We start from the raw sequence: 23,404 nt of genomic DNA, 5'->3' as shown, positions 1-23,404 counted from the left end.
TGCTTCCCTAACTTCTCTCGCTGTGAGTTTATGATTTGTGTACAGGAATGCTGTTGATTTTTGAGCATTGACTTTGTATCCAGGTACGCTACTGAATTTGGTTATTAAATCTAGAAGACTTTTGGTGGAGTTCTTGGGGTCCTCTATTGGAGAATCACGTCATCTGCAAATAATGATAATTTAAATTCTTCCTTTCCTATCTTTATTCCTTTTATTTCTTTCTCTTGTCTAATTGCTATGGCTAATGTTTCCAAAACTATATTGAACAGGAGTGGTGATAATGGACATCCTTGTCTTGATCCTGATTTTAGTGTGAAGGATTTCAGCTTTTGACCATTTAGTATGATACTGGCTGTTGGGTTTTTACAGATGGTTTTTATCAGATTGAGGTAGAGATTGTAAATTCCAGTTTTTTGTAGGATTTTTATCATAAATGCATGTTGGATTTTGTCAAATGCTTTTTCTGCATCTATGGAGATGATCATATGGTTTTTGTCCTTAGCTCTATTGATATAGTGTATTACATTGATTGATTTGTGTATGTTGAACCATCCCTGCATCCCTGGGATGAATCCCACTTGGGCAGGGTTTATGATCTTCTTGATGATGTTGTGCATTGTATTTGCTAGTATCTTATTAAGGATTTTTGCATCTATGTTCATTAGTGAGGTTGACCTATGGTTCTCCTTTTCAGTTGGGTCTTTCTTTGCTTTGGGGATCAAGGTGATGCTTGCTTCCAGGAATGAATTCAGGAGTATTGCTTCCATTTCACTTTCATTGAAGAGTTTAAATAGTAGTGGCAGTAGTTCCTCTCTAAATGTCGTGTAGAATTCAGCAGTGAAGCCCTCAGGACCCGGGCTTTTCTTAGTTGATAAGTTTTTAATTACGTTTTCAATTGCATTGATTGATATTGGGTTGTTTAGAATTTTTAGGTCTTCGTTCAGCTTTGCTAATTCATACTTATCTAGGAATCTGTCCATTTCTTCTGTGTTGTCCATCTTATTGGCATATAGGTTCTGGAAGTAGGTATTGATGATCCTCTGGATTTCTGCTGGGTGCATTGTAATTTCTTCCTTTTCATTCCTAATTACATGGATTTGGGCCTTTTCTTTCCTTTTTCTGATAAGGTTGGCTAAGGGTTTGTTAATTTTGTTTATTCTTTCGAAGAACCAACTCTTGGGTTCATTGATTTTTTTGTATTGTTCTCTTAGTCTCCATTGCATTGATTTCTCCTCTGATTTATAATTTCCTCCCTTGCATGAGCTTTGGGTTTGTCCTGCAGTTCTTTTTCTAGAAGCTTGAGGTTCAGCATCAGGTTGTTTAATTGGGCTCCTTCTGTTTTCCTAATATGTGCAATCACTGCTCTGAATTTCTCTCAAAAGACTCCTTTCATTGTGTCCCATAGATTCCGATATTTTGTATTGGCATTATCATTTAAGTGAAGGAACTTTCTGATTTCTTCTTCAATTTCCTCTGTGACCCATTAGTTATTTAGAAGTGTGTTGTTCAATTTCCATGTGTTTATGGTATTCTTGTGGTTTCATTTGCTATTGATCTCCAATTTCATTGCAATGTGGTCTGATAATATACAGGGGAAAACTTCCTTTGCACTTACTTAAACGTGTTCTATGAGTGAGTATATGGTCCAGTTTGAAGAACGACCCATGTGCAGCTGTATTCCAGTTTTGTGGGGTGGAAGACTCTATAAACATCTGTTAAGTTCATTGTTCAAGAGTTTGAGTTCAAGTATGTATTTGCTTATTTTTTATCTAGTTGATCTATCTGTTTGTCACAGTGGGATATTGAGGTCCCCAGTACTACTTTATTAGTGCTCATTTGATTTTTCATGTCCATTAGTATTTGTTTTATATATTTGGGTGCACTAGTGTTTGGTGCATAGATATTTATGATTGTCTTCTCTTCCTCTTGGATTCTTCCCTTTACAAGGATATAGTGTCCTTCTTCGTCTCTATTAATCAGTGTTGGTTTGAAATCTACTTGATCTGCAAAGAGCATAGCTACTCATGCTTTTTTTTGGGTTCCTTTCACATAGAGTATTGTTTTCCACCCTTTAACTTTCAGTCTATGAGTTTCCTTTTGAATTAAGTGCATTTCTTGTATGCAGCATATTGTTGGATTTTGCTTCTTGACCCATTCTGCCAGTCTCTTTCTTTTGATTGGTGAATTGAGACCATTAACATTGATGGTTCTAACTGAAACATATTGACTTGTCATTGCCATGACTTTTTCTTTTTGTTGGGTTCTCCCCCTTTACATTTAATTTCTTATCATGCCAGATGGGTTCATTCTGCTTTGCTTCCTGGGGTTGTGATCCTCAATGTCTGTTCCTAGGCTATTGTGTAAAATTCTTTGGAGTGCTGGTTTGGTATTCACGAAGTTCCTAAGGTGCTCTTTGTCATGAAAGTATCTTATTTCTCCATCCGTTTTGAAAGATAGTTTTGCAGGGTACATCAATCTGGGTTGGAGGCTGTTTTCTTTTAGGGCTTGGAATATGTCACTCCAAGCTCTTCTTGCCTTGAGGGTTTGTGTTGAGAAGTCTGCTGTGATTCTGATGGGCTTTCCTTTCTATGTGATTTGTTTCTTTTCTCTAACTGCTTGTAGAATTTTGTTCTTCTGTTGAATTTCTGGAATCTTAACAATTATATGCCTATGTGTAGATTTTTTTTGATCAAGGCTATTTGGAGTCCTATATGCCTCACTTATCTGTATGTCAAGCTCTTTCCCCCTGCTTGGGAAGTTTTCTGCCATTATTTCTGTGAAGAGATCTTTTATGTCATCTGCACTCTCTCCTGTTTCTTCATTGAGTCCAGTCAGTCTTATGTTATTCTTCTTTGCATCATCTAGCAGCTGCTGGATTGATTTCTCATGTTCCCTTATAATTTGGAAGCAATTTTCTTTTCCTGCTCACCAATTGCAGTCTTATCTTCTATATCTGAAATTCTGTCCTCACATTGGCTCATTCTGCTGTGTAGACTTTCAATGGAGTTTTTCATGTCCTGGAAATCTATTTGCATCTGTTTTATGGATTCCATTTGTTTCCTATGTTGGGATTCCATCATGTTCCTGAGCTCCTCTCTAGATTTATTAATCATGTCTTGCACTAGGGGCACAATTTCTCCTGTTATCTGAGAAATTCTTTCTGATTTCATTTTTTCCAGATCCCCTTTTGTTGCCAGTTCAGTGGGTCCAGGTGGTTGAGTATCAGAGTGTTCCATCTCATTTCCCTTTGGGGTTGCTGTAGGTGATCTGGAAGTCTGGTTTTGAGACTTATTCACGTGTTTTCTCATTTCGACTGTGGGAGGGCTGTTGATGCCAGCATGGATTACCTCCTCTGAGCTGGGAGAGGTGGGAGAGGGGCCCGGAGCAGTGGTAGGGATGGTGGCCCAAAAGCCCTTTCCTGTGGGCTGGTAGCAGCAGGAGGAATGGTGGCCAGGAAGCCCCTTCCTCTGGACCAGGAGCAGTGGGATGGCGGCTCAGAAGCCCCTACCTCTGGGCCAGGAGTGGTGGGAGGGATGGTGGCCTGGGAGCCCCTTCCTCTGGGCCAGGAGCAGTGGGACAGAAGGTGGCCCAAAAGCCCTTTCCTCTGGGCTGGGAGCAGCAGGAGGGATGGTGGCTGGGAAGCCCCTTCCTCTGGACCAGGAGCAGTGGGACAGCGGCTCAGAAGCCCTTGCCTCTGGGCCGCGAGCAGCGGGACTCAGTACCTTGGTCTGGTTGTCTGGTGTCCTCTGCGTCTTTGTAGTGTGGAACCAGGTGGCTGTACAGAGGAGCAGGGGGTGGGGGATCCAGTGGATTGTTGCCCTCTTCCGCGTGACTCCAAGTGTGTTTCTTGTATGCAGCATATTGTTGGATCTTACTTCTTGACCCATTCTGCCAGTCTATTTCTTCTGACTGGTGAACTGAGACCATTAACATTGATGGTTTTAACTGATACACATTGACTTATCATTGTCATTCATGACTTTTTCTTTTTGTTGGATTTTCCCCCTTTGTGTTTTTTTTTTTCTATTAAGTTTGTTGGTATATTTTAGGTATAAAATACAGTTACATTGATCATTAGGATCTTGTACCTTTACATGATGTATCTTGGTTCTTATTTTTTCCCCTTCCCCTGCCCTCCCTTCACCCCTCCACCCTTCCCCATTTGCAAAGCCTTTGTTTCCATTATTTTCCTTCTCTCATATTTTTTCTTTTCCTTTTCTTTTCCTTTCCTACCCCTCCCACTTCCCCTACTCCTTTAGACCTTTTCTTCCTATTATGCAATATCAATTATACATTTTTAAAATTATAATATCAAGATCTAGAAGACATTAGCACAGATTTTACAGAATTTAAAAGGATACAGAAAGTATATTACAAAAATCTTTTTTGAAATAAATGTGACAACTTCTAAGAAGTCCCTTGGAAGACAAATTAATGAAACTAACTCTGGAGGAAATATAAAATTTGAATAGCACCTATTAAAGAAAGTATATTCCTTGCTTGAAAACCTATGTATATGACAACAGCAGGCTTGTATACATTTTACCTTATAAATTATATCAAACATTTAAGGCAGAAAAAAAGGAACATTTCTCTCCTCATTTTAGGAAATCAACATTATGGTTATACTAAAACTGGATAAAGATAATAGAAGAAAAATGTATGAACATAGAAATTTGTTTAACAAAACAAACTATTAGAAGTCAGATCTGGCAGTATGTAGAAAGTGGTTTTATTATAGGGATGGCAGTGTTGATTCAGCATTGGAATATCCACCCCCAAAAGTCAGGACTGTTGGTTTTCAACAGTAATACAAGAAATTTCTATATTGCTTTCCAAAATGGTTTTGTTATTTTACATTCATACTAACATTTGTTCTTTTAAAACTTTTAACTTCATCTCCCTAATGAGTGTATAATTCAATCTTGTTATTGGAGTGATTTGTATTCTTCTGATTCTAGTGTTGCACACCTTTCCTGGTGCTGTACTGGCTATCATCTTGTGTGTACTTTTTCATTGGGCTGTCTATTACTGAGCTGTAAGAGTTCTCTATATATTCTGGTCATAGGTTATATGCATTATAAATATGGTCTGTTTAAGGACTACTTTTCATTTTCTTAATGATGTCATTTAAAGTTCTAAATTTTTATGGAATCTCATTTATCAATTTCTTTCTGTTATACATCATGTTTTTTATATCCTAGGAAATTCTTGCCTACTCTAAATTAATGAACATTTTCCCTTATAATTTCTTCTTAAAGTTTTACAGTTTTAATCTTTCATATTTAGGTTCATAGATCCTTTCAAGTTATTTTTATGTATGGAAATAAAGGGTTGAAGTTAATTTTTTATATACAGACCCCAGGCGTTCTAGTGCCATTTGCTGAAAACACTGTCTTTTCCTCTGCTCTTGAATTGAGTTTATGTTCTATAAAATGTTAATGTTAAATAATCTTTCAAAACTCAGTGGACCATGTATGTGTGGTTCTATTTGTAGAGTCTCTGTTTTATTCCAATGATCTATATGTCTTTCCTTACACCAACACTGCCTTGATTACTGTAGCTTTATAGGAAGTCTTAAAATTAGGTACTAAATGTCTTCCAACACTTTTTTTTTTTTAAACTTTTCTAGGTCTTTTGTACTCCTACATAACTTTTAAATTTCAATATCCAATTCTTCATTTATAGTAAGTATACATAGATCTGAATTTTTATATATACCTTGTGTTTTCTAATCCTGCTAAATTGAGATACAAGTTCTAGGGGCTCCTAGAGATTTCTTAGTATTTTCTCTGTAGATGATCATTTCATCTGCATATGAAGATTTCACTTCTGCCTTGCCAATCCTATCCTAGTTGTGTCATTTTATTACCAGACTATTTTGGTTTGGGCCTGTGTTTCAAAACTAAATGGACAGATGAAGAGTAGTCATATCTGCCCTTATTCCCCACCTTAGGGAGAAAGCATTGTATCTTTTCCATTCATATAAGGCGTTTTTGCTGGAAGTATGGAATACATGTTTTTGATCTGTGGAGAAGGTTCTGTTCTACTTCTTGTCTCTTGATAGCTTTGACCATAAACAGCTGTAGAATTTAGTCCAATACTTTTTCTCCAACTACTGACAGGATCATGTGACTTTTTCCTTTCCTTTGCATTTCATTTCTTGTCATGCTCAATGGATTCATTCTCCTGGGCTTCCTGGGGTTGTGATCCTCATTGTCTTTTCCTAGGATATTGTCTAAAATTTTTTGGAGTGATGGTTTGGTATTCATGATGTTCTCAGCTGGTCATTGTCATGAAAGTATCTTATTTCTACATCAATTGTGAAAAATAATTTTGCAGGGTACATCAATCTGGGTTGGAGGCTGTTTTCCTTTAGGGTGTGAAATATGTTACTCCAAGGTCTTCTTCCCTTGAGGGTTTGCATTGAGAAGTCTGCTGTGATTCTGATGGCCTTTTGTTGGTATGTGATTTATTTCTTTTCTCTAACTGCTTGTAGAATTTTGTTTTTTCTGTTGGGTTTCTGGAATCTTAACTATTATATGCCTGTGTGTAGATTTTTTTTGATCAAGGCTAGTTGGAGTCCTATATGCCTCAGTTATCTGTATATCAAGTTCTTTTCCCCTGCTTGGGAAGTTTTCTGCCATCACTTCTGTGAATAGTTTTTTTATGTCATCTGCACTCTGTCCTGTTTCTTCATTGACTCCGATCAGTCTTATGATATTCTTCTTTGCATCATCTAGCATGTGCTGGATTGATTTCTCGTGGTCCCTTACTGTTTTAAAGAAATTTTTTAGGCCTGAGGATTTAGCTCAGTAGTTCTGTCCCCTGCCTCACAAGCATAAAGTCCTGAGTTTGATCCTTAGTACCAACAAAAAAGAAGAAATTTTTCTTTTCCTGGTCACTAATTGCAACCTTATTTTCTGTATCTGAAATTCTGTCCTCACATTGGCTCATTCTGCTGTATAGATATTCAGTGGAGTTTTTAATCTCCTGGAAATCTGTTTGCATCTCTTTTATGGATTCCATTTATTTCCTGTGTTGGGATTCCATCATGTTCTGCAGCTCCTCTATTTTTTTCATTTGTGTCCTCTCTACATTTATTAATTATGTCTTGCACTATTGGCACAATCTGTGCTGTGATGTGAGAAATTATTTCTGATATCATTGTTTCCAGATCCTCTTTTGTTGCCAGGTGAGGGAGTCCAGGTGGTTGTGTATCAGAGTGTTCCATCATGTTTCCCTTTGGGGTTGCTTTAGGTGATCTGGAAGTCTGTTTTTGAGTCTCATTTGAGTGCGGGGGTGGGGGGAAGGGATGTGTGTTGCTGACGCCCACGCAGCTCACCTCCTTGGCGCTGGGGGTGGTAGTCCATTGGCCTGGAAGGTTCACTTCCTCTGTGCTGAGGGCAGCTGTGCTGCTCAGCTCTGGGGGCTGTGGAAGCACTATCTTGTATGTAGTGAGAAATGATCCTCTTTTCAAAATATCTCTTGAATTTCATATTGAATTCAAATTTACCATTAACTTTTCAAGCCCAGATCTTCATCACCATATTTCTGGGTTGTGAGAAAAAAAACTACACTCTAGTTTTGCAGTTTTTCTGCTTTCTTCTATATTATGAAATTCAGCTACGTACAACATTTATAAGGTTTGTAAGAAATCCCTGGAAGACGAGTGTCAACTATTAGCATAACCACTGTAATGCACTTTAGCATTTCATTCCTCTGGTTCTCCCATATCACATTTTCCTGATAACATAATTGAAATGCCATTTATCTGGATTGCCTATCATTTCATATAATATGTTGCTATGATGTGGAATCAAGGAAGCACAAAACAAGCTAAAAGTTCATTTTGTCAATATATCTTGACTGCATAATAGCATAGCATAGAAGAAAAAGAGAAAGTATTAAACCTGTCCTCCAGAGCTCATAGTTTAGTGACCATTATAGTACATTTCAAAAGTAGAGATAAGTAAATTGAAGAGGAGAAACTCCTGTGATCCGTTAGAAGAGGATATCTGCCCTAAAAGTACGACTGATGTATAATACTCAGTGTAGTAATTGATGGAAATGATTGAATATGCTCTTGCATTTACTAGCTTCCAAACTGTGAGAGGCACCATATCACATCTTGGAAAGATTTAGTTTTGGGATTTATTACATAAGTAAATGGGGAAGTCACGTAAGCCTTAGTTTTTCTTACCTAAAATTAAGAGTATTCTACTAACCACCAAGAATGATATTGTAGCAATTAAGTAAGGAAATGTTTATTAAGTACTTAGTACAATTCCATAAAAGCACCAATATTGACTACCTTCATTTTACTAGCTCTTATGTATCTGTTTTTTTCCCAATAGATTAGGAGCCTATTGATTGACAAGAATTGTATCTCAATCTTCTTTGCATTCACCAGCAGGTGGCTTGTTTTCTACAAATTCAATAAGTGTATACTGAATAAATATAATGAATTAACTTTTTAATGCTGATTTTATAAGTCTTTGCCCATATTAAAGATTTAATTTAGACATATTAACTTTTTTTTTTTTTTTTGGTACCGGGGATTGAACTCGGGTCCTTGGGCTTGCAGGGCAGGCGGCAGAACCACTGAGCTAAATCCCCGGCAATGTAGACATATTAACTTTCTAAAGATAGTAAGGCTATACTTCTGCTAAGCAGTATTAAAATTCATTCTAAGAATAAGACTAATGAACAAATATTGTTTTTATTATTTCTGTTTGCTTTGGTCAGTTTATTAATTCAACCTACAGAATGGGGTTTTTTTTCAGTATATTAAATGGTTCTATTGAATGGATTTTATAAATTAATGATTGAATTATGCAGATATGTTTTAATTTTGTCACAAGATACAATTTAAAAATTTTTCCTCCAATTTTAGAAATAATTTTTATTTCAGAAATGTTCTGAAACAAAAGCATAGTGGAAAATCACTCCCTAAGTCAAACTTTGGTGCTGGGAATCCTGAAGTATTTATGTCCAACAAATATTTGAGTTTTTGTATGTGTCAGACATGCTTTTTGGTGCAGGGATATAGCAGTGAACAAAAAAAAGTGTTGGTATTTTGGTATAGACACACACATGCACACACTTGAACACATACAGATACATCCACATTTAAAGAAAAATGAAAATTATTTAATTTTGCACACATTTTATATTTTCCCCTTTTTTTCTCTTAGAAATGTTTAGTAAACTTGTTTTATATCTGAGTTTTCTGCAACATGATTTTTAGTGGCTACTAGGTATCTCATCAAATGGATGTTTCATAATTAGTATTTCTATATTCATGCAATTTGCTTCTAGATTGTTATATTTTATACTAAATATATTTCTTTCTATACTGGGGATTGAACCCAGGGCCTTCACACTGAGCGACATCCCGCCCCTTAAAAATTTTTTAAATTTTAAGACAGGGGCTTTGCATGTCTCTTAAGTTGCCCAGGCTGGGCTCGAACTTTTGATCCTCTTGCTTTGGCCTTGTAGAGTTCTGGGATTATAGGTATGCATCACCACACCCAAAATTTCTAGTTATTTCTGAGAACAGTTTAGCTTGATTTAACTTCTGCTGTTTACTCTAAAAATCTTTGTATTATGCAAAACTTCAATCAGTTCTGTAGAGAGAGTGAAGCTCTTTGTTCTTTTTGAAGTTTCAGTAACTGTTAATTCCTAGCCAATCTTGCATAATTTTTATTCCAGTACCTGTACCTCTCTCTATTATTTTGAAGTAGTTTTAGGTATCATACTATTTTAATATATGTCTCTAAATGGTAAGAATATTAAACAGTTTATTAGCATAATAATTTTAAATGTAACATAATCCTGAAATTAAAAAATATTGCCAAATATTTGAGAAAACTGAGACTGGTCCATCCAGCATCCTCTGGCCTCTATGGGAGTTAGAAAACTTTGTACTGAAATCTAGGAGTAAATATTAAAGAAAATTTCACATCGAACATTATAATGTTTAATAATGTGAAAGCAGATTGCTTTTATCCTTTGAGTCAGTGTATTACTAATGTCAGTATAATTAATGATCTTCCTTATTTGATGAGATAGTCAGATGATAGTTATCTTTGTGCTGCTATGGCCAAATACTATAGTAACTTGATAATGTATAAAGAATAGGCTTATTTATTTCAGAACAAATTTATTTTCTCATGGGTTTGGAGGCTGGGAAGTCCAAGGTCAAGATGCTGACAGGTTCTTTTGTCTAGTGATGGCTGCTCTCTATTTCCAAGATGACACCTTGTTGCTGTATTCTCTGGAGAAGAGGAATGCTGTGTCCTTATGTGGCAGAAGGCTGAAGGGCAAGCGAACTAAACTCTGTGTGAAACATCTTTTATAAAGGCCTTAATCCCATTCATGGGGAAGGAACCCTCATAACCTTATCTATCACCTGTTAAAGGCTCCCCTTCTTAATAGAACATATCACCCATTTAGTTCATTTGTTTTGTTTTGTTTTTTTGAGACATGGTCTCACTATGTAGTTTAGGGTAGCCTTGAACTCACTATGTAGCCCAGGCTGGCTTTGAACTCACAGTGATCCTCCTACTTCAGCCTCTTTGCTGGAATTACAGGTGTGTGCCACCACACTTGGCTATTTAGTTTGGGGCTAGAGGATACATTTAAACCATAGCAATAGGAGAACTAGATTGTACTTAACACTTATTTATTTTTTAAAAGGCAATTCTAGGGTCTATCTGTCTAAGTGTGTAATAAATTCAATCTCAATTATATGAGAGAGGTGACTTGTGGATGATTTGTTCTCCACAGGATTCCCTAGTACCTAGAAAAGTTCATGCTCTAATGGCACTTAGTCAAGAATAACTGCTTTTGGACCTGAAGTTAAAAACATTATATTTATTATGGGATTATGAAATGTTAAAATTCACATTATGTCAAAGATAAATGAAATTATGCTGATTATGTTTGCCAAGTCAGGAAAATAGAAAAGTGTGAGGTGTGTGTGTGTGTGTGTGTGTGTATCTGTGTGTATTTGTATGTATGTATGTTTTAGACTGACTTTTAATGATGAGAATTTTTTTGAGCTATAAAGGGCTTAAAAGCAGACAGTATAAAAATTATTTTAAATTGAACCATAGCTAAAAACATCAGTTTCATTTAAAACACCAAAAAGAGAAAGAGCAAATGAAGACCGAATGACATAAACATGAATTGTTTCCAGAATAAATCAAGTGTTTTCAGTTGACAGATACACCAGACACACTTTTTGGGGGCCTAAATTAAATTAGTAACATTTCAGTTGTTCTAGATGTTGAGAAAGTAAGATGTGTAGACTAACAGGAAACACTCATTGTGTTTATTGGATTCATTTGTGGGACCTATGACTTGTTTGTTAAAGTGAGGCAGATTATGAGCCTGCTTTGAAGCAAATTTTTGTAACTCTTGAGGAATTAAGTAGTGGTTAATTACTTTTTGGCTTACCATTAAAGAGGATTGTTAATATAATGCTGCCTCCATCACTGTGTCATATGCATAGCTCATCTTGAGTTACTTTTGAGTCAGTTTTTTGTTGCTGGGACAACACAGTGGACATGCACAATTTAAAGGTGAAAAGGCTTCTTTTAGCTTAAGTTTGTCAGAGATTTTGGTCCATAGTCAACTGGCTCCAAGGCAGAAACATTATGGTGGAAGGGCACAGCGGAGGAAAGCTGCTCACCTCATGGTAACCAGGAATTAAAGCACAGGGGAAGAGGTAGAGGAAGGGGCCAGATACAGTCTCTAAGGTTATAACCCCATGACCCACCTAGACACACCTAGAAGTGTGTTTTACTTAATCTCCTGGACATCTCTTAAGCCAATCAGGTTATAATCATGATTAACAATGGCACTAGACAAACAAAAGATGGGAGGATTTAGCACCACCAGACCTTCCTAAAAGAAATACTAGAGGGAGTTCTTCGAACTAAAAGAAAGAGATGTTAACAAGTAAGAAGAAAACATACACAGGTAGAAAACTTACTGGTAAGAAAAACTATACAGATTCACAGTGGTCTAATATTATAAACATGGTGCATAAACCATAGAGATACATTTATGTCTTTAGTATTAAGACCAAAAACAAGGCAGAAGTACAAAACTACATTGATATGTTAGGAGATAGACAATATAAAAACATGTGAAATGGTAAAGGAACCATCCTACAAGTTTATCCAGATCCAGGGGGTGAACGAGGATGAAAGACAAAAGACACAAAGATAATTTGGAAGAGGGGAGCCAGGAGACTCCTACCTCTGGTGGGCAAAGAGTGCTGAACTGGCAGTGCTCCTCACTTTTATTAGACTCATGCAAAGAAGCAAGCAAACATGTGATCCAGGGTTTGGGGAAAGTTCAAGTTCTCATAATTTGCAGACTGCACCCGAATGTGTATTTTCTCTAATCAGACTTTAGCTGCAGCTGACTCTGTCCTTGAAACTGGCTGGCACCAGCATGTGGCGTGTAGCCAGAGGGAGGGACAGCTCCAGGCCTCCATCTACACTTGGTTTCCCACAAAATGGGACACCAAAGTGTGGGGAGGAATAAGGTGGAAGTTTAGAGTGTCTTATTAGTATTCTTCCTTTTTGGTTTTGGTCTTCTTCCCTCCTTCCCCTCCTTCCCCCTCTCTTTTCCCACAATGCCCATCTATTCATCTGTTTCTCTTTCTTTTTCATTTGGTACTCAGGCTTTTTCTTTCTTTCTTTTTTTTCCACTTTTTTCTTCTTTCAGTGGCTCATCTTTTCTGCTGTATTGTCTAATCTACTTTTAATCCTATCCAATGACAATTTTATTTCTTATATCTTATTTCTTCCTTAAATTTTCATTTAACTCTCCCCATCTTCCATATACTTTATCATCTCTGAGTACATGAGGCATATTCAAAATATCTTTTCATAAGATATTTATTAATTGCACTGTCTTGGTAAAACCAAGAAAAGAGGTCTTCTCATGTATTATTTGTGGGAGACTAAATTGGTAGAAACCCTACTGAGGCAATTTGCTAATATCTGTTAATCAGTAATCCACTCTTATCCATGGCACATGCATTTCAGGACCTCCAGTGAATGAGTGAAACCTGTGTATATTGTGTTTTTCCTATGCATACACACTTACAGCAAAGTTTATTTATACATTAGGTACAGTAAGAGATGAACAACAATAATAAAATTAGAACAGTTATAACAATGAACAGTAATAAAAGTGTGGTTTCAAAATACCTCATTATACTTTCATCTTTTCAACTTAAAGGAAACACTTTGGGATATCTAGATCAGCATTACTATTCTTATGCTTTAGGGCCATTATTCAGTAAAATATGGGTTTCTTAAATACATGCACTGTAATGTCACAATTGGTCTGTAACTCAGATGGTTATTATGTGACTGATGGGCAGAGAGTATATCCAGTGTATATACACTGGATAAAGGGATGATTCATATCCTGGGAGGAATGGAATGAGATTATTCATGTTACTCAGAGAAGTGTACAGTTGAAAAGTTAAGAATTATTTATTTTCAGAATTTTCCATTTAATATCTTTGGACTCCTATTAACCTTAGGTAACTGAAACTATGGAAAGTAAAGTGATAAGGGTGGACTATTGTGTATATATTTATATAGCATACAATAATACCAGATGAAATATACCATATTGTAATATGATTTTTATAATTACTATATAATTATGAGTGATTTATGGTATACTACAATTACTATATTTATATATAAAGAAGTATATGTATAAGGTGCTATCTTGAAGGTTTAAAAGGGGAGAACTAAGACTATACATATTTGTATGAAAGATACACAAGAAGCTAATAAAAGGTTAGTTTTTGGGCACATGAGGAATAGGGCTTGGAAGGAGACCAAATATATACTAGCATATACCTTCGCATATCATTTGATCACTATTTATATTGTCTATTAAAATTAAAATTTTTATAGAAGATCTTAAGGAAAATATTTCTTTCCTCTCTTTTTTTATTAGTAAGCTAAAAAAGCTGAGTGAAGACAGTTTAACTAAGCAGCCTGAAGAAGTTTTTGATGTCTTAGAGAAGCTTGGAGAAGGGTAAGTATAAAAAATATGAATGTAGCATTTGAATAATGACAACTATTAAACTAGTCTTTCTGAATTGAATAACAACATCAAGTAAATTTGGGAAATAATAATGGACTTTTAAAGATCAGATTATATCCCAAATTGAATAACAGTGTCTGTCTGTCTCTCTCTCTCTCTGTAGGAAAAAACTGTGTTGTCCAATGGTTTCTGAGTGATTTGTTATTTCATCCCATATGATATCTTAGTAAATTTGAAAGACTTTGTATTTGTTGATCAAGTGACATTGGGCCAACTTTTAGCATCTTGGGGCTTATTTTATTTGGGAAAAGGTAAGCAGTAGGTGTGAATTGAGTGTCTTAGTGAAGAAATCAGTGTATATAGGCAGAGGCATACTTAACATGGTTTCAAAATAATAGTAAAGAAACTTCATTTTGAGCACAAGAATAATGGGGAGTATTTAATGGAATGACAGAATGTAGGAAGACTTACAAAATAATAAAAAACATAAATTAGTAAGAACAAGGAAAAGGAAATAGAGAGGAAAATGTAAAAAATAAACAAGATGGAGGGAACAAAATTAAGTATATTTTTCACTAAATGTTCATTTTCACATTAAAAGACAAACTGTTAGAGAAAATATAAAATGTTAAACCATATGCTGCTTATGTGGAACCCATGTAAAACCAAAAATGGAACTCTTAAGGCTGTTTCTTATCATATAAAAAGCAATAAACATACAAAGAAAAATAGGAAAGCAGGAATAACAATGTTTATATTAGATAAAGTTAATAGGTCTCACCTGAATTAAGAGGGACATTAGGCAATAAGCTACGACAATTTATAACAAAACATTTGTGTCACAAAACATGGTAGGGCCAGGGATTTAGCTCAGTGGTGCTGCCGCCGGTCTCGCAAGCGCAAGGTCCTGAGTTTGATCCCCAGTACCAAACCAAACCAAACCAAACCAAACAAAACATGGTAGCCAAATTTATAATGGAAAAACTATTGATAATGTCAAGGGAATTTAATAAAAGTCTAATTGTGTGAGATATTTCAATTTATCTCTTTCAGAATTGGTCAGATATAATAGAAAAAAGGACAGAGGGATTAAACATTATAATCAATAAATTTGATTCTACAAATATAGGTATACGTAAAGTACTTATATGTCTATTTTTATAATTATTCTTACATTCCTTTTTATATTCATGGGCATAGAAAAATGACAAATTCTAAAACTACAGTGTTTTATATATCACATTTTATGATCATAGGCTACTAAATTTTAGAAATAATTACAAAATGACAAAAACCCACATTAATTGGAAATTAGGGAAAATAATCTGAGGTCACCTATGGATTGAATAAGCAGAGCTAATTAGGTGAAAAGTTTTATATTCTTTATTACTAATGAAGAAAGGAAAAAAAATAGCCAGGTACAGTGGCACATAACTGTAATCCCAGCACTTGGGAGGCTTAGGCAGCAGAACGATTTCAAGGCCAGCCTGAATTTGAGGTTTGAAGTGAGTTTGAGCTACACAGTGAAATCCTTTCCAAAAAAAAAATGTATTGTGTGTGTGTGTGTGTGTGTGTGTATGAATGATTTGGAATAAGAAAAACTATAACCACTGCTAGGGAAATGATTTTAAGAGTTAAGATAGCATTATATGCTGCTCTGACAACTAATCTGAAAATCCAGAAGAAATGGATTTCCCTACAACATATAAATTATGTGAATTGAGCCCCAAAGAAGTTAAAACTTAAATAGATTTATAAAAAGCTTAAATAGATCAGTTACCTCAGAAAATATGGAAAGGTGATTACATATTTATTAACTAGGTACTAGCTCAGAATATCAGTATCCATAGTAGTTGAATAGTTGGTTGTGGAAACAACCCAAGTATCCATCAGCCGATGAATGGATAAACAAAGTGTTACATCTCTGTACAATGATGTTTCAGTTATAAAAAGGATTGGAGTCCTGAGAGATGTTATAATGTGGTTGGATCTCAAAAACATTATGCTAAGTAAAAGAATCCAGATACAAAAGGTCTGTATGATTCCATTTGTATGAAGTCTCTAGAGTAGATAAATCCATAGGGATAGAAATGAGATTCTTAATGTCTTGAAACTATGCAGAAGTAAGGGTTAATACAACATTGTGAATACACTACATACTACTGGCTTGCCACTATAAATGTTTAGGAATTAAATCTTGCATTGTGAATATTTTACTCTTTTCTCCCTAAAAATATTTTATTTAGTGTTTTCAGGACAATTAATTTTTGTTTTTTATGAAGCCAGCGTAATTTTAATATTAAAACCTAGATGTATATAAAAAAAGAGAACTCAAATTTAGCCTTGATTTGCTACCCATTATGTGAACTGTACCAGTCTCTCACATGGTTAGTTGTTGAATTTCTCTTTTTCTGGGATGCCATCACTGTTAGATTCAAGGAGGTCATTTTAGGGCTGGCATTTGTTATCTCTGTCTTGTGCTGTGATTTCTTCGCTAGACCTTCTCTATAAACATAAGGAGTGAATGAACAAATCACATTTAGAGTCCACCAAAAAAAGGTATACATCAGGAAAAGAAAAACTTGTATAAATATTTTAATACTAAATTTATTGAGACATCATGAGATTAATACAAGTTACCTTTGGCCTCTACAGTTATAAGAGGTGCTCAAAGTGGTGGCCATTAGCTTCCAGATATTTATTAGTAAGGTGAACAGTTGAAATGTGTATACATTTTTTTGGTGAACTCTGTATATCCATTCCAGTAACCCATTTCCTTAAACCTTTGCATTCTTTCCTTTTATATTCACTGAGGATTGGCTTCTCACTTAATATAGGCCACTGTTGAGTCTAGATTTCAGATGGTTAGCTGAGCAAACTGTTAGAGATGCAAGTCTAGAAATTTCGGACTCAGCATGTTAGTTCTGACACTGTTTTGCATCCATATCAATAAATTTCTTTCTATTTTAGGCTGTTTTCCATTGCTTTAACAAAATAACTAAAGCAGGATAATATATAAAGAAAAGAGATTTGGAGGGGTTGGGAGATATTTTTTTAAAAAAGGTGATTTTATATTTTGGACTCCAAAAGTTCAAGATTAATAGGCCCAAGATTAATTGACTTGGCTTCTGGTCAGGTCACCCTTGAGTAAGATACAACAAACACAGCAGGAGTGCAGGCAGTGGGGAGGCATCATGTGGTAAGACAGGAAGCCAGAGAAGAATTTAGGGGCCAGTCTTGCTTTTTTCTCTGCTCTCTGGAGAACTAACTCACAGTGAGACCAGCATTAATCCCTTTTGGAGACGATATTGCCAATGACCTGTTTACCTTGCACTAACCCCTGCTTCTTGAAGGTTCTACCATCTCCTGGTATTGGTTCCTTGAGGATGAAGCTTTAACACAGAATCTGTGGGGACACACTTGAACTATCCAAACTGCAACATGTTTTTATCTACTGATAAAAATGGGCAAAATCTTAACATTTTTGGTGTGAAGAGCAGCTGCTCTTGGGTTAGATTTATACTCATCACCCTGGTGTCTATGGGGATTTGACTGTAATTATGGGCCTGGAAGCAGACTGTAATTATGGGCTGGTGGCAGAGTGGTCTGGAGGAAGATCTGTCTCAAAAAAATCAACTCAAAAGTGACTTTGTAAGGTGAGGTCATTATAAAGAGTTCAGGAATTGTGAGACCAATTTTCTCCTACAGGAGAGTAGAGTTGATTTTGCTAGCAAAGGAGGCTTCCTAGGGTTTGGAGGATCAGGTTACTCAGATTAATGAGAATACTTAAATGTTCAGTACCAATTACCTGGATACCTCTTTTCAGATTTAATGCCTTAATTGTAACATAACAGAGCTGTGTGAATTCATTTTACGTTTTAATTTATCTAGCAGGCTTACACATTGAGTTTGCTTTTCAGAGATCTTAGCCTTGTGTCTTTAGGAGTTAGGAAATTCTTTTGGGGTATTTAGAAATTTTTTGGTTTTCCTGGGTTTTTTTTGTACCGGGGATCGAACTTGGGTCCTTGCTCTTGCACACCAGGTGGTGAAACCACTGAGCTAAATCGCCGGCCCAGTTCTCCTGGTTTTGATCAGGGCATTTAAATCCCCAGCTAGTTGTATCCTGTTCTATAAAGTTGCCACTGCAGGCAGAGACAGCAACCCTTTGTATAGTTGTGGGACTTTGTTTTCACCATACAGTCCATTGGGACAGCTACTCGGTTTGGCAAAGTTTTGCTTAGGCTTCAAGCAGCCAAGGGTGATAATTTAAATAACTTTTGCCATTAAATTCCAAGACTGTCAGTATTCTGTCACTTTATTGTTTTCAGGGCCGGGGATTTAGCTCAGTGGTTTCATTGCCTGCTGCGCAAGCGCAAGGACCCGAGTTCGATCTCTGGTACCAAGAAAAAGAAACCACAAAACTTTATTGTTTTCAGTTCCAAGAAAGAAATACTGCAAAATTTCCTATTTAAGGCTTATTTCCCTATGAACTATCTTTTTTACCGAAACTACGAGTATATTGGTAGCAGGATACAGTCAGAAAGAGAGAAAGCTGCTCTAGAAACTCTGAGCACAAAGGATTAGTGTAAAACTAATAGCTCAAATGAACTGTGGAAGGGCCAGGGATACAAAGGTCATAGAAGGTGTTGCCAGAAACTGGAGAAGCCAGCACTGAAAATCTTGGCACCAAGCTACAGGTTTCTTAGGAGTTCCCTGATAATCTGTGGCAATACTGAAGAATCTTTGCGATACTTTCATTAACTATCTCAGTTTATAGCTGTGTGATGGCTATCAGAAATGCAGCAGGAAGCCACTGCACATCTCATGTCTACCAGTGTTTGTTACAAATACATCTTGAGAGTAATGGTTTTTCTGTAACTTTTTGCATTTTTGTAAGTGTTCTCACTGACAAAATTTTTTTTTTTGATATCGGGGATCGAACTCGGGACCTTCCGCTTTTGAGGCAGGTGGCGGAACCACTGAGCTAAATCCCCGGCCCCATCCCTGACAAATTCTTAACTGGGAACCATTTAGTGAAAGGGATTCTGGGGAATGGAGCTCCCAGCTTCTCTTTTGGAGTGCTGGAGGAGTCCATAGAAAGGGGTGCTGGTGCTGCTTAACTAACTGACAGTAGATAATCTAGTTCTGAATTCTGTGTTAACTTTTGAGGGAACATATACATGTATGTTGAGGAAAGATCTATGCACACATACCCTTAGCCTCTCCAAAGGTGACTTTGGGTGTCAGTTTGAATTAAATTACTTCACAGAGCCCAAAGAAAACAGGGAAAGAATCAAATTCATTTTGTTGATGTAAACTGCTTTATTAATTTCAGTTTTTTGGGAGAAGATTGTGAATTTTAAAGTGATTCTGCATATAAATTCTGAATATGAGAATTATATTATATTATATCTTTTTTCAATAGTTTATTGTGTAGTAGTAGTCCATTTTCACATGTACCAGAATTTGTTCAACCTTTTACCCTTCGAAGAACATTCACATTGTTTCCCCTTTTAATTATTATGAATAAAGCTGCTATGAGCATTTGTATACAAGATTTTGTGTAAACATAAATTTTCATTCCACTGCTGGGTTATATGGTTAATATAGTATAGTCTTAAAGAGCTGCCAAACTAACTTCTAGGGTGACTGTATCATTTCTACATTTCCACCAGCTATCCTACTTACATGATGATAGTAATTTTCTTCTACATATCATACAAATGAATCATGCTCTTTAAAAATCCACTCTGCCGATCTCTCTTTTAATGTATTTAGATCATTTGTGTTGAAAGTAATTATTAATGCATTAGGGCTTAAGCCCTTTGGTTTTTATTCCTCTACATCCCTTTTCTTGCTTTCCTGTGGATTATCTGAATTATTTTTAGAATTCCATTTTGATTCATTTATATTGCTTTAAGTAAAGAAATACCTTCTATCATCCAGTGCCTTGCCTTGCTTATCTTTCTCTTCTTTAGAAATACTGTAGGGAGAAGATAGTGATTCTTGGGGTCAGTATTTGAATTCTGGACTTGCTGCCGCTGGTATTTGAGTGTTTTTTTTTATCATCTTTTATTGATGATAGTTTTCCTTACAATTGAGAGGGATAAATTTGGTAATGCATGTAAACACCTGCTATTTAGTAAGAACTCAGTAAATGGTAGTAGCCTAAAGTCTTCTTTCTAGTTCATAGCAAGTTGCAAATGACATCATTGTTTTTACTTTTTGAAACACATGCCTTTTTTTTTCATTAAGTTTATTGGTACATTTTAGGTATACAGTATGATGACATTCATCATTGGGAATTTGTACCTTTACATGATATATCTTGGTTCTTATTTTTACCCCATTCCCCTGCATTGCAACCCCTCTACTCCTCCCTATTTACAGAGACTTTGTTTCCATTTTTTCCTTTCTCATAGTTTTTCCTTTCCCTTCTTTCCTTTCCCCTACTCTTCCCACTTCCTCTTCTGCTTTAGACCTGTTCTTCCTGTTTCACATTATCATACATTTTGATTCTTATTTACACCTTCAGTTTCTCACACCAGAGAAACTATTCAGTATTTACACGTGTGTCCTGTTTATTTCAGTTAAGAGTATCACCTCAATGTGCATCCATTTAGTTATAAATGACTCTCATTCTTTATGGATAAGTAGTACTCCATTTTATAAAAAACAAAACAAAACACATCTTCTTTATCCAGTCTCCAGTTGATGGACAATTGGGCTATTTCCAAGTTTTAGCTATTACAAACTGTGCTGCTATGAAGATGGGTGTGCATAAATTGCTGTGTTATGATTCTTTTAATTCTTTGGGGTAGATCCCCAGCAGGGGAATAACTGGGTCAAATGGGACCTCTAATCCTAGTTTTTTGAGGTATCTCCATATTGATCGCCACAGTGGTTATACCAGTCTGCACTCCCACCAACAATGGAGAAGGGTTCCTTTGTTCCCACAATCCTGTCAGCATTTGTTTTTGGTTGATTTCTTGATAGCAGCCATCCTTTGGGGGGTGAGGTGGAATCTCAGTGTTGTTTTCATCTGCATCTCTTGAATGACCAATGATATAAAACATTTTTTCATATGAAACACATGAATATTTAATTGGCAGAGTTTCAAGAATTGAAACAGAGATAGTTTTTGAGCAAGTGGTCATTAAATTCTACCTTCCCTTTTATTTACCTTTGTATTGTTTGTCTTTTGAGAAGAAAGTGAAAGGAACATTTGGGGAGACCTTGGTTTTGTAACTCAAGAGAGAAACAGATGGCTGCAGATTTCCCTGTTTCTCTGCCTTTGGTGTTAGGAGGTCTAAGTGGAGGGTTTCAGCTATTCTTAAGTACTCTGAACAGAACTGGGACTTTAATCTTTTGGAGATTATTTTGTTTAAAATCAGTCTTTTCTCCTAACTTGAGACTTTGTGGCTGTTTTTTAATCTACCTTTTGTTCTTGAAATTTTTATTTATATCTTAATGCTGCATGTGAATTAAGAAACCGTAAGTTTGAAAATGTAATTAAAAACTTATCAACTAATAAAAGCCCGGGCCCTGATGGCTTCACTGCTGAATTCTACAAGACATTTAGAGAGGAACTGCTGCCACTACTGTTTAAACTCTTCAATGAAATTGAAAGGGAAGCAATACTCCCAAATTCATTCCTGGAAGCAAGCATCACCTTGATCGCCAAAGCAGAGAAAGACCCAACCGAAAAGGAGAACTATAGGTCAATCTCACTAATGAACAGATGCAAAAGTCCTTAATAAGATACTGGCAAACAGAATGCAGAAGATCATCAAGAAGATCATACACCCTGATCAAGTGGGATTCATCCCAGGGATGCAGGGATGGTTCAACATATGCAAATCAACCAGTGTAATACACTATATCAATAGAGCCAAGGACAAAAATCATATGATTATCTCCATAGATTCAGAAAAAGCATTTGACAAAATCCAACAAGCATTTATGATAAAAACCCTACAAAAATTTGGAATAGATGGTCTCTACCTCAAACTGATAGAAGCCATCTATGAAAAACCAACAGCCAGTATCATACTAAATGGTCAAAAACTGAAATCCTTCACACTAAAATCAGGAACAAGACAAGTCCACTATCACCACTCTTGTTCAATGTAGTTCTGGAAACATTAGCCGCGGCAATTAGACAAGAGAAAGAAATAAAAGGAATAAAGATAGGAAATGAAGAAGTCAAATTGTCATTATTTGTAGATGACATGATACTCTATATAGAAGAACCACAAAACTCCACCAAAAGTCTTCTAGACTTCATAACCAAATTCAGTCAAGTAGCTGGTTACAAGGTCAACACACAAAAGTCAATAGCTTTCCTTACACCAATGACAGACTCACTGAGAGACAAATAGGGCAAATAATTCCTTTCACAATAGCATCCAAAAAACTGAAATACCTAGGAATCAACCTAACAAAAGAAGTCAAAGACTTCTTCTCTGAAAACTATGGCACTCTGAAAAGAGAGATTGAAGCTGATATCAGAAAATGGACAGACATCCCCTGCTCCTGGGTAGGAAAGATTAATATAGTGAAAATGGCCATACTTCCAAAACTGCTATATGGATTTAATGCAATTCCAGTTGAGAGCTCAGCAGCATACTTCATGGGTCTTGAGAAAACAATCCAAAAATTCATCTGGAACAAGAAGAGACCCAGAATAGCAAAAGCAATTCTAGGTAACAGAGACATGGCAGGGGGGTCACAATCCCTAACCTGCAACTATACTACAAAGCTACTGTGATAAAGACACCATGGTACTGACAAAGAAACAGACCTGAGGATCAGTGGAACAGATTAGAAGATGCAGAAACAACACCAGACACACTCAGCCATCTCATCTTCGATAAAGGAGCCAAACACCCTCACTGGAGGAAAGATAGCCTCTTTAATAAATGGTGCTGGAAAAATTGGGTTCCAACTTGCCAAAGATTAAAACTAGAACTATATCTCTCATTATGTACTAAACTAAAATCTAAATGGATTAAAGATCTAAATATTAAAATAGAAACTCTGAACCAGTTGGAACAGAGGTTAGGTAGAACTCCTGAAGACATCGGTGTAGGAAAAGATTTTATGAACAGAACCTCATTTGCCCATGAGCTAGCACAAACAATCAGCAAGTGGGATCTCTTCTTACTAAAAGGCTTCTGCACAGCAAGAGAAACCACCAGCAGTGTGAAGAGACAACCCACAATGTGGGAAAAAATCTTCACCTGCTCTTCCTCAGACAAAGGTCTACTATCTCGAATCTATAAAGAACTTAAAAAGATCAGACCTCCCAAAT

At 36.1% G+C, this 23,404-nt stretch overlaps 1 protein-coding gene across 3 annotated transcripts in view; it reads left to right on the top strand.

The window, feature by feature from the left end:
* Positions 1-23,404, top strand: part of Stk3 (serine/threonine kinase 3) — a 319,544-nt gene that overhangs the window by 20,317 nt on the left and 275,823 nt on the right. For all 3 annotated transcript variants that reach the window (XM_021262683.2, XM_004850156.4, XM_087190670.1), the window contains exon 2: positions 14,002-14,082. In XM_021262683.2, coding sequence (XP_021118342.1) covers positions 14,002-14,082 — 81 coding nt within the window. The remainder of the gene's footprint in view (positions 1-14,001; positions 14,083-23,404) is intronic.

Source organism: Heterocephalus glaber, unplaced genomic scaffold, assembly GCF_053883595.1.
Source record: "Heterocephalus glaber isolate CG9 unplaced genomic scaffold, H.glaber_assembly_v1.0 deba00001555, whole genome shotgun sequence".
Classification (NCBI taxonomy): domain Eukaryota; kingdom Metazoa; phylum Chordata; class Mammalia; order Rodentia; family Bathyergidae; genus Heterocephalus; species Heterocephalus glaber.
The sequence above is the reverse complement of the archived record's forward strand: the minus strand, read 5'-3'. Positions and strand labels throughout refer to the sequence as shown.